The sequence below is a fragment of the Pimephales promelas genome, chromosome 2 (genome assembly GCF_988280905.1).
Source record: "Pimephales promelas chromosome 2, fPimPro1.hap1.1, whole genome shotgun sequence".
In the NCBI taxonomy this organism is placed as follows: domain Eukaryota; kingdom Metazoa; phylum Chordata; class Actinopteri; order Cypriniformes; family Leuciscidae; genus Pimephales; species Pimephales promelas.
The window spans coordinates 47,236,627-47,248,592 of NC_142770.1; the positions used below are offsets into that span (position 1 = coordinate 47,236,627).

Genomic DNA, 11,966 nt, shown 5'->3' on the forward strand with positions numbered 1-11,966 from the left:
CACTAGACCCCTTGTCTGCATAGTGAGAGGATTATAACAGCACCTTGCCGGGTAACCGCGCTATGCAGACACCTCTAGTGTACGGGAACCAGGGAGAGCACCCCTCCCTCGGTATATGGCTGTTAGGGTGTCCTGGCAGATTGGTTGACGATGCGTCAGGAAAGGCCGATGTCCGGCCATTGGCCACAAGGGACATCTTGATCCTTCCCGCACTGCGTATCAGCTCCAGATGATGATGCGATGCCGAATAATCGCGTCAAGAAACAGGATGGTAGGGCGCCCTGTATAAAAAGCTACCCTGTGGAAGCCTCTGGATCGGGTGACCACAGTATGGCAAGGTCCCCTCATGGTCCCAGAGCCAGGGATCATGACGGTGGTGGTGGCTCATCTGGCAAATCGACCCTTGATATGGCTATCGTTAAGAATTGTTCAGTGGTATTGACTCGTCTCCCGGAGGGACGGGTTGGAGGCAATACCCTGACAGGGAACAATGCAGCAAACCTCAGAGCGAAGAGTCAAATTGAAGAAGCCTCAGGTCCAGTGCAAACTGGCACCTCCCAAAGAAACGGGATTGAGCTACCCTACCTCTAGCGGGGCGCAGGCTGGGGTTACTGGAGTGGTGGTTTTACTTCCGCTGCGGGACTTCACGTGTGCCCTGTGTGGCGTGTCGGCTGGCGCCCTTGCATGGATCAGGAAACATTTCGCGATCCAGCATGGAAAGGCGCTTGTTAGATACAGCTGCAGAACGTGCGGAAAAACCTCGGAAGCGGCCCATAAAATAGCTTGTCACATCCCTAAATGCGGTGGAGTGAAGGTCTAAATGCGGTGAAGTGTGAGGGGTGTGAGGCTACGTTTGGGTCGGTACGAGCGCGGAGTATTCACGAACTGCACGTCCACCCAGAGGTTAGGAACAGAAAGAGGATTGAATTGAGCAGGAAAAGGGGAAGTTCTGCTCCTCAGCAGACTGAGGCGGAGATTAAGACTCTCAGCACTTTGGACTCCTCCGCAGAGGGTCATCCCGCCAAACGACAGCGCAAATCTCGAGCTGCGAGGGAGAGTGAGGATACGTCTGAGCCTTCTGCGAGTGCGTCGGTCCCTCCCATTCAACCCAACTTGCCAGAGGGTGGCCTCCTGATTCTCCTCAGAGAGGTGGCCCATAAAATGGTGAGCGAGGGGGAGGGCGACGACACGGGACTCATTCAAGCGCTTACAGCCTGGCTGGAAGGCTGCGACCAGGTACCCGAACTGGTGGAAGCGGCAACGCAACGGATACTCCAAGGATGCGTCCATGGAGGGGAGAGTGGTCCCAGAGGACCGCCGTCCTCAGGTAACAAGCGAGCTCGCCCTCGGAATAGGTGCTGTGAAAGATATCTTGCCCATAAACGCGCCTACCACAAGACCCAATACCGATTCAAACATGACCCGGCCCGCCTAGCAGCTGAAATTCTTGATGGAAGACAGGACACACGGTGTCCCATTTCAGCTGAAGTTATTCACAACTTCTTCCAGGCAAAGTCAATTCAGGGCGGAGGAGTGTGCTGATAACACTCCTCTCATGGGGCCACTCTCCCAGGGTGAGATCCAGTCTAGCCTCCGGCCGGCCTCGAGCGATTCCGCACCGGGCCCAGATGGGATTGGGAAGCGGGATATTCTCAATTGGGACCCCGGGTGCGAGACCCTCACTGAGCTGTTCAACATGTGGTGGATTACGGGAGTGGTTCCTTCCCGCCTGAAGAAAAGTCGAACGGTACTTATTCCCAAGACATCTGACCCAGGGGCGGTGATGGAGGTGGGCAACTGGAGGCCCATCACCATCGGGTCTATGATCTTGAGGCTCTTCACTAGGGTGTTAACAAAGCGGCTAACTGAATCTTGCCCAGTTCACCCTAGACAAAGGGGCTTTCGTGCTACCCCCGGGTGTGCGGAGAACATCGAGGTGCAGCGAGGCCTCATCCGACACTGCAAAGAAGAGCGCAACCCACTCGCAGTGGTATTTATCGACTTTGCACAGGCGTTCGACTCCGTTTCCCATGAGCACATCCTGTCGGCTCTTGGGCAAATCAAAGTGGATCCCCACATGGTAGGTCTGATCCAGCAGATCTACACGGACAGTTCTACCTGTGTCGAGGTCGGGGGTAGGAATACCCCCCACATCAAAGTGAGGGTTGGTGTGAAGCAGGGGGACCCATTATCCCCCTTGCTTTTCAACCTTGCCTTGGATCCACTGATCCAAGGCCTTGAACGCAATGGCCGTGGCTACATTATGGAAGGGGGTCAAACAGTAGTGTGCCTTGCATTTGCTGATGACCTTGTGCTGGTAGGAGGATCTTGGAAGGATATGGCGTACAATTTACATCTGCTCGACCCGTTCTGCCAGAGTACCGGGCTCAGGACTCAACCAAGAAAATGCAAAAGTTTCTACGTGAAACCTGGTGCTGGATCATTTACAGTCAACGACTTCCCTCCATGGGTACTGGGGGGGGGGAGGCGATCTTACAAACCAGTATCAGCGAGGCTGTTAAGTACCTGGGCGTGAAGGTTAACCCCTGGGGAGGGGTGGTTGAGCCTGAGTTGACAGGTGCTCTGAAGGGATGGGTCAAGAGCATCGGGAAATCCCTCCTTAAACCCTCGCAGAGGGTGGTTCTCCTTAACCAGTATGCCCTTCCTCGCCTTTACTATCAAGCCGACCTGGGGGAGGTTGGTGATAATAGAGGGTGGTTCTCCTTAACCAGTATGCCCTTCCTCGCCTTTACTATCAAGCCGACCTGGGGGAGGTTGGTGATAATGTGCTGCGAGCCGCGGACGGAATAATCAGGGGGGCGGTCAAGGAGTGGTTGCACCTTGCTCCGTCCACCACTGATGGGCTATTGTAAGCGAAAAACCGGGATGGTGGCCTGGGGATTTGCAAGCTCACTCGGCACATTCCGTCCATGCAAGCAAGAAGGCTTCACCGCCTTTCTTGCTCTGTAGATCCGGTTACCAGGGCATTGATGCTGACTCCATACATGCGGTCCAAGTTCGAAAGGGCGTGGATGAGGGCCGGTGGCACTAATGAGAACTTCCCACTGGCTAGTGAGGAAGTATTGAACGATAGAGGAGACGCCACCGGCCTGCTGACCCACACGTGTGTTTCTCCATTCGATTGGAGACGTGACGAATTCCTGAAGTGGGCAGGTCTCCCTACCCAAGGAGTGGGTATACTCGGCTTTAGGGAAGCGGTTGCCAGCAACTCGTGGCTGAGGAAGCCCGCATGTATGACCGAAAGGCAGTACATTACGGCTCTTCAGCTACGTGCCGGGGTGTATCCCACTCGAGAGTTTCGGTGTCGGGGTAGAAGCAAGACTGAGGCAACTTGCAGGAGATGTCCACATAGGTTGGAGTCATGTTCACACATACTAGGGCAATGCCCGACCATGAGCGTGGCCAGGATTGCCCGGCACCACAAGTTGTGCCGTCTCCTCGGGGCTGAGGCGGAGTCCCTCGGGTGGGAGGCACGCCAGGAATGGGAGTTCAGAACCTGTAACGTGGTTGTGAGACGACTTGACCTGGTACTCATCCGTGGGGATTGCGCCCTGGTCATTGACGTAATGGTCCGATATGAGTTGGCTCCTGACACTCTCACGGTGGCAGGGCTGCAAAAAGAGGACTATTACGGGCCCTATAAGAATGTGATCGCATCGAAATTGGGTGTTAAGCATGTACAGATCTTCGGGTTCCCCTTGGGCGTGAGAGGCCTATGGCACAAAGGCAATACCAAACTGCTTGAAACCATAGGCATGGGGAAGCGGAGGATGAAATCCTTTGCGAAGTTGATGAGCCGGAGGTGCCTCCTCTACTCGTTGGAAATTCTGCGGAGGTTCTCCTCCACCCGAAGGAAGTAGGTATCGAGGGCGTGATTCACGTTGTGCATGCCTGCTGTGATGTACAGGCCTGAATGGGGTAATGTGCCAAGCTGGTCCCGTGAAGGGTTAACAGTGTCAACATGCCTGAATAGGTTTTGTCACACGGCAGTGTACAGAATAACGGTATGGACAGAAATGGGGGGCTGGTGTGGATCCTCGTGGGGTCGGTGAGAGGAGGTTGCATCTCTGACTACCGGCTCGGCCCCCTATAGACAAGCAGAAGGCGAGTGCTCGGGGTGTTGGGGTCGCGGCTCCTGTGAAGGCGATGGGTATGAGGAGCCCATTGTACAGAAGGGGGCTGCGGTTCTGACCTCGAGCACTCAAGGGCGGTTGAACGATGACAGCCTCGATACTGACGGGAGCGGACAAGCCCGGTTGCCAAAGGGGTGCCATAGTAGTAGCAAGCGTAATGTCTCGAAAGGACCCAGCCTGAGGGCAAAGACACAGGACCCAACGCCAATGAATGGGGGGGGGTGGGGGGTGGGGGGGGGGGGGTGGGGAGACCCTCACTAATTATCTCTCTCTTTGTGTTCTGTTACAGGTGCTGGTGCAGATGCGGGAGAGGGGGAGCAACGGTTGCGGACAGGGCCGGTGCCGGTTGGCAGGATAGGGACGGAAACGGGACTCGATATGATTAAACATAATGCTGCCCACTGGAACAATGCGGATGCACTAGTGACACTAATTCGCAGCATGATTGGCCTTCATGTCTACTGGGTGACGTGAGTATACTACCTTCCAAAGTTAGCCGGTTTTGTCGTCAAGTGCGCTGGTCGTTCGACCGAATTACCAGCGTGCAGGTAGTATGGGTGACGGGCATCCTTAACAATCCGGAAAGGTGAGACCCCTTGTATCGTACCAGGCGACGATACATGCTCAATGGCGTCTCGCCGTGTCGCTAGCCAAATGCCTCGTCATCTAATTAGTGACGCGCATGAATGGATGAACGAGATTCCCACTGTCCCTACCTGCTATCTAGCGAAACCACAGCCAAGGGAACGGGCTTGGCAGAATCAGCGGGGAAAGAAGACCCTGTTGAGATTTACCCCAAAATGTTCGTGAAGCTGAAGAAAGCTGGAGGTATGATATTGTCATTCCATGTCGTATTTTCTTGTTTTAATACCCATAATTTTGCAGAAAACATATGCTCAATAACCTTTCTGTTATTGTTACACAGGTGGAGTGTTGCATATGGGCTGCACCCATGGTGTTGTATACCATAACAGGGAAATAAAAATATTAACACAACTTTTCAACATTAGGACAAAATCTCACATCTCTATTCTGTCGAGAAGAGAGACTCCACTGTCATCGCAAAAATCTCTCACTACACCTCATTGGAACTACGTGACCTGAAAAGCGTTTGCCCACCTGATCTCTTGAAAGACACCGGTATTTTGATGCCATGGCTAACTGATAATGTGAGTACCAATTATTTTGACAAATATTTGTTTAATATTCTTGATAATATTTTTAGTGAACTTCTTATCTAAAATGTAATGTTTAACTTTTAAGACATGTACAGTAGATATTGAAACTCACATCATAATTTTCCTCAAATTTATTTTCGTATTGCGCTTTAAAGGCAGTAAATTGTAGGGTTGCACAAATTGCAGCAGAGACCCAGAATGTAAGTAATCACTTGAGAACATAAACTTTTTTTCACACTACTATTCAGAAACGTAATTAAGTATTCCTATTGTGCGATTTATTCAACATACAGGTTATGTGACAGATGTAGCGCACTTCCTTTATACAATATACATGTAATTTTGTTCTCTCTTTAGTGTATAGCCTTGACGACTGACACATTCATTTTGTGGCATAGAGACTGGCTTGCTTCAAAAACAGTTTCAGATTCTCATTTGAAAATTCTTGAGGTACTGTACAATTTGCAAAATAAATATATATTAAGCTCTCCTGCATGTTTATACATGTAATGGCACAGTATGTGTTTCCTATTTCTTTCATTACAGTATGATGCACAGAAAATTCGGTTTCCAAGAATTGTTGGTGGCCAGACACCAGAGAGAGGATGCCACTTCATTCTTTGGGTTAGTTCAAATCGAGGAGTGTTAATCACATGATGTAGAAATTTGATAATAAAGAGACTGTACAGTGAAGTTAAAATTTTGTAAATAAGTAAATTTATCATCCGTAAGCATTGTAAATTTGACCCTTTTTTTATTTCTTCTACAGGTCTTTGACAAGACAGCCAAAAAAATTAGAATTTATGACAACACACAGCACCACATTAACATTTCAGCAACAAACATGGACATTCTGAAGTACGATCCATAATCTATTTAATAATTGTGTACATTTAAAAATATTTAATGACTTGGTCGCCTACTTTACTTTAATTCTATTTCCTAGAGATGCGTTTAGAAATCTAGACTCCCTGGAAGTGTGTGCAAGTCCAGAGAAAATGATGGAAGCAACTGTGGTGTTTTTGTTTGCACAGTGAGTAGATGGAGATTTATTTCCGCAAATGTGTACATGAATTAACGTTTATATAATAAATACAAAGAGTCTTCAATCAAAATGTGTTTACTAGTTCACTACATTATACAAAGCGCTTTATATTTTCATAGACTGCAGAGATGGATGCAAAAGGTCTCAACATGTCATCTGAGTTGCTCCACACTGAACAGTTGATTCACCTAAGAGTTTACCATGCTTCATGTTTGGTTGAAAATATACAAATTGAGGTAAAGCAGAGTTTAAATTTCTAAATTAAATCATGCTTCTTTTTCTATAAAATGGATGCATGTATGGTCTGTTTAGTGTCCTTTTGTAAATAATAAAATACATTTTATAATTACTATTTTGCTTAAAATTATAAGCTAGTTTACACCTCTTCTGTTCTTTGGACTTCACACCAAATATGACAACTTCTGAGGCTGAAAACAGATGTTTGGCCCAGGAGATTGGTGTTTGCGTTTTTCAAAAAATCCGGAATAAGTAAGTCACCATACTGCGTTTACCATGTTAAACTATATAGATTGAATAGTTATGTAAATGTGCATATTGTTTCTTCTGCAGAACCATGCATCCAGATGTGAAGACACTGCAATGGATTCAGTGTGACATTTGCAATGAGTGGCTGCATTATGACTGTGCTGGCATAAATCAAGCAACGGTCACAAAGGACATGGCATTCAGCTGTGGATGTGACATTGAAAAGGCATATCCTTATGAGAAGTATGCAGTTGACATTTCTAAACAAAGTTCACTCACTGCATTAAAATCAATTTATTTATTATTTTTCTAACCATCCCATTTCTTTTTACAGAACTCTATCCACGTTGAAGCAGGGATTGGTGGTAAACGTAGTGACAGAACAGGACATAATGGTAAACAACATAAATACTTCTTCACACCAATAACTGAATAAATGTGACTTGCCTTTTTTGTAAGGTGAAGCTTTGTGACAATTAAAAAATAATGTATGGTTGTTTCACTTGTTTCAAAGAGATACTATATGAACCCCTATACAGTTATTTCCTTACTGTTTGAAATGAATTAACCATTTCTTCACATTGTAGGAACTACAGAGTGGCTTGACAAGTGACACAATAAGATCAAACAGGATGTTTTTGCATAAACATCCAACATTTGCCCCTAAGCTGAAGACAAAACTTAATGAACGGATTTCTTTTTTTGATGAACAACAGGTAAAACAATTGTATAATAAACAACCAATCAAGTAACCTTTGGAGGAAAAACAACAAATATAAACAATTATTTACTAACATTTGGAAATAATGTACACTTCAGAAATAACAAATATACTGTAACAATGTTGAATGCAATGCCTTTTGCCAACAGACAGAGGGGATCATTGATAGAACTCAACAAGTCACAAAGATAGACATGAAAGAGTTAATCAATACATCCTACATTTTGGAAGTAGTAACTCCTGAGGAAAATTTTATAATTTTGTTCTCCTATGACTCACTTCATGGGTCATTCGTAAATCAAATTAAATGCATTTTAAATGGACATCCTCTCTTTCCTTTCTTGGTCTTTCAAAGGTAACCCTATTAATCCTAAAAAAAAGACAGAAAAGGTTCTGCAAACAAAGGGACATTTGGCGTAAATGTAGCATAAAGGCATTTTTTGTACCCTTTTTCCTGATTTTAGTATTTGCTTTATAGCATTGTCAATTCTATGTGTTTTATAAACCCTTACTTTATTAAACTCTTATCATTTTTACAGAATATCCAAAGATTTTGATCCAGACTGGTTTTGAGGACAAAGGAATGCCTCATGTTGCTGTGCCACACACATTGTACTAGGACTTTTTCTCTGTCCCCCTTCCTTGTTACCTTTGTCATGTTTGTTAATTATTAGTTACTTATTTAATAGAGTAAGCCGTTTGAGTTTGCTTCAGTGTCAAAATGTAAGGGTTAATTTAATAACTGTTTTTTAACTTTAAAATTATCGAATAAAATACATGTCACAGAAAATTTTAGTAGCCTCCCATTAATGGTAAAGCAGTGTATTTTATATATACGTACCTTTCAATCATATTTTTGCTAGAGTTTTTTTCTTTGCCAAATGCACTTGAGCCCTGTAAGCAATAAATGAAAACAAATAATGATCACAAATGCTTTTTCAATTCTTCTGAGTGACACAAATATTTAAAGAAATCGTTTATAAAGCTTTATAAATGTTTCACCAAATGAGTACTTAATGTTTTTAAACAATATTTCATGAAACGATGTGATTTTTAAATATTGAATTTGCTCACCATGACTGTGGCATTCTGTAAAAAGCAGTTTGTATAATATATAACTAGCCACGAGCGCCCTCCAATACGGGTTTAGCAAATAAAAAATAAGATCAGATGATAAATGTGTAAAAAAGATCTGTATTGCACTGAATGTGTGCTCTTGTGTACCATTAGGAGTGTCTGATAAGTGTAAACAGTGAGAGATCTTATGGCTAGGAAGACGAAAAGCGTTTGGTTAATGGTGAATATTGACCTATTGTGCGTTCCGTTCTGGCTCTCGCTGCCTTCCTTTCTACATATTGTGTAAGTTGGAGTGGCAGTCGCATATATCTGTGACTGGTCGAGTGGCAGGTGCTATATAATTCAGTGGCAGGCGCACATATCCGTGGCCGGTCGAGTGGCAGCTCCCCCTGCCACGCAAAGATTTTACCCCCTCTCTCCGGTTCTTTTCCGGGAACCAGTTCTTTTTAATGAACCAGTTCAAAAAAACGATTCACCAGTTCTTTTACGTCATCACGTAATGACATCAATTCTATCATCCCGGCAGATAAAAATACTATACATATTAACAATTGACTCTATAACAATTGACAAAACAAACTATATATTTAACATATGAGCAGAAACTGTCTAACTAAAGCTTATTTGATGTCTAGTTTATAGTAAAAACATTATAATCTATTTCGTCTGTAACAGTAGGCTATGCATCTGTGCGTTCGTTCATTATTTCACACACCCAGACAACTGATTCAGTCTTTTTGGCTTTACAGATACTATTCTTGTCATAGTGTCTGGTTGTGTTCCCTTGTTTGTCACTAGAGGTCCTCGTTATCACGGTGTCCTTCACTATTGACTTCATTTCCCAGCATTCTGTCTGTCACTGTCACTCATCAGTTGATTGCACTCAGCTGTTCCCCGTAATCATTGTTCCCAGCTGTTCTGTGTTAGTCTTGTTAGATCTGTGTATATATTCCCTGTCTGTGTTAGTACGTGTACGGAGTCGTTGTTAGATATCGCCATTCCTTGGTCGGGTTTCTAGTTGGTTTCTGTTTTTTATTTCATGGATTTTGACTACGATTTGGATTACCCTTGTATGTCATACCAGTGAATAATGGATCAGAAAGCAAGCGCGAGTTAACCAGTTTATTGAAATGAACAATGACGGGCGTGGAGGATGGCGCAGGGACTTCGCTGGTGACAACAGGAAGAGATGAGATGATGACGACGGAATCCACACAAAGACAACAATAATCCAACACCAACGATAATCCACGGAAACACGAACACCAGACGAGCGGGAAGATAGGACTGGAAGACTGACACAGGAGACCTGACAAAGAGGACAAAAACCCTTTGAGTATTTATAAGGTGAGGAAATGGGCTGCAACTGGTGATAATAATGATCAGCTGGAGTGGATCAGGTAATGACACAACACTCTCACCCCCACTAAACATGTGCATTCACACCACAACATAAAAACAAGATGAAGGAGCCAGAGAATGAGTATATTCATCCATGACATTATATTAATAAACTGCTGCAATTGGATCTTCTGTCCCGTCTCGTGTGTGTCATGACAATTCTAAATCGCGATTAGAACAAAAAAGCATTTAAATCCTTTAAAAAAAGCCGCCATTCAATATAGATCTATAGAATATATGTCCAAGTCTAAAAAGTACCATAGTCGGAGAATCACCCATATATAATATGATTCAAGTAGTTATTCTAGTGATATATGATATGTTGGCCTAATGCTAGATCCGGTTTGCTAGTACATTTGTATGTGAAAAAGGAGGCAGGAACAGGCAAACATTCAACAAGTTTAATAATAAATAAACAAATACAAAATGAAAGTATAAGCCAGCAGCCCCTCATAGACAACACAAAACAGAACATAAAATCACAATGTAAAACCAGGCCTGTTCCTCTCTCCACTGTCGCCGTTCCTCCTTTATGCCATCCTTTTAATATTTCACTAATTTACAGAAAGTATCTATGTTGTTTCACTTTTAAGATATAGTCTTTTAAAATCAAGATGTCAAAATCGAATGTTTAATGAAAAAACCTTTGCCGCCTAAAGGCCATTGCACACCGAGTGCGAAATTCGCATCCGAAATTTTCGCACGTTAAAAAAAAAATTCGACCTCACGTTATGTCAGTCACGCTTGCACACCGCCGCCGAAACTTTCGTCCGTCATAAAATTGATCGGATCGGGTTCGATTTTCTGCGTTTTTCGCATCCAGAGCCAGCATTTTGAGAGGTCTTTTGACAATTCAGGGCCGGGGGGAGCTCGTCCTCAAATCATTGCACATATGCGCCGTGCTTTCAGTTTCGGTTTTCAATTCGATCAAGTGTTTATGTTCTCTTCTCTATATTGGATTATGAAATTAATAAACCTCCCCTTTCAATCAGATTGAAATTTAGGATCGAATAAGGTGTGATTGAGCAGCCTATTCGATAACTAATGTATTATTTGGGCACAATATACACAATAACAGCCTAGCTGTTCTGTCTGCCCAGCGCTTCCAACGGGCCGCGCGCGGGTGTGTGTTTGTCCGTGTGTGTGTCCATACCTGGTCCATTTCAGACTGACACACTGCCAGTCTCCGTTCAGAATCGATTGGTTCACGGAAATTGGTGGTCTTGTTTTTAATATGTGGCTCCAGAATCGCTAGCAAAGCATCGAACTGTCCCACTGACATTCTGAGGTAAATTTTTAATCGCTCAGGATAAATTCGCAACTCCTTCAAGGAACTCTCCTTCCTCTCGGCGCAATTTCAGGATTGGATGGACGTAATATTTTCTCTTCCTTCCCTTTTCAATAAGAGAGGGCAAAAATCATCCTCACTGCTTGACGAATCCATTTGGTATTTTTGCGTTTTTTCCCGCAAAGGTTTAAGAAATACGCAACGGACTCGGTGTGCAAAGTTTCTATGCGTGACGAATTTTTAAGCTAACGAACACGAAAATACGCATACGAATATTTCGTGCTCAGTGTGCAATGGCCTTAAAGGGTTAATTTGTTCTGTTTTTTATTTAGGCTACTTCTATTTATATATTTCAGACTACTTTAAAAGTTTAATATTTTTTTTTTTAAAGCAGTTCTTTAAATGTCATTCACCATTGTTTTAAGGCTCTAAACAGTATTGAATAAAAAAAAAGAAAAGAATACCTAAACCTACTAATTAATTACACACACAAGGATGCACAGCAGCATACAAATCAATCAAATATTAAAAATAAAAGAATTACAATAGTAATATTTTACATTAAGTACATAAAAAGATAGTGGAATCCTGCTTGTTTCAGACAGTAGATGGTCTG

The 11,966-nt window shown here is 43.9% G+C and overlaps 1 protein-coding gene across 1 annotated transcript; it reads left to right on the top strand.

Moving 5' to 3' along the window:
• Positions 1–4,954: 4,954 nt before the first annotated feature.
• Positions 4,955–8,856, top strand: LOC120487555 (uncharacterized). Its single transcript, XM_089120303.1, has 11 exons — positions 4,955–4,982; positions 5,080–5,114; positions 5,165–5,323; positions 5,488–5,532; positions 5,690–5,782; positions 5,879–5,956; positions 6,102–6,190; positions 6,279–6,365; positions 6,948–7,106; positions 7,198–7,258; positions 8,815–8,856. Exons 1-11 carry the CDS (start codon positions 4,955–4,957, stop codon positions 8,854–8,856), a joined length of 876 nt encoding a protein of 291 aa, XP_088976429.1.
• The last annotated feature ends 3,110 nt before the right edge of the window (positions 8,857–11,966 follow it).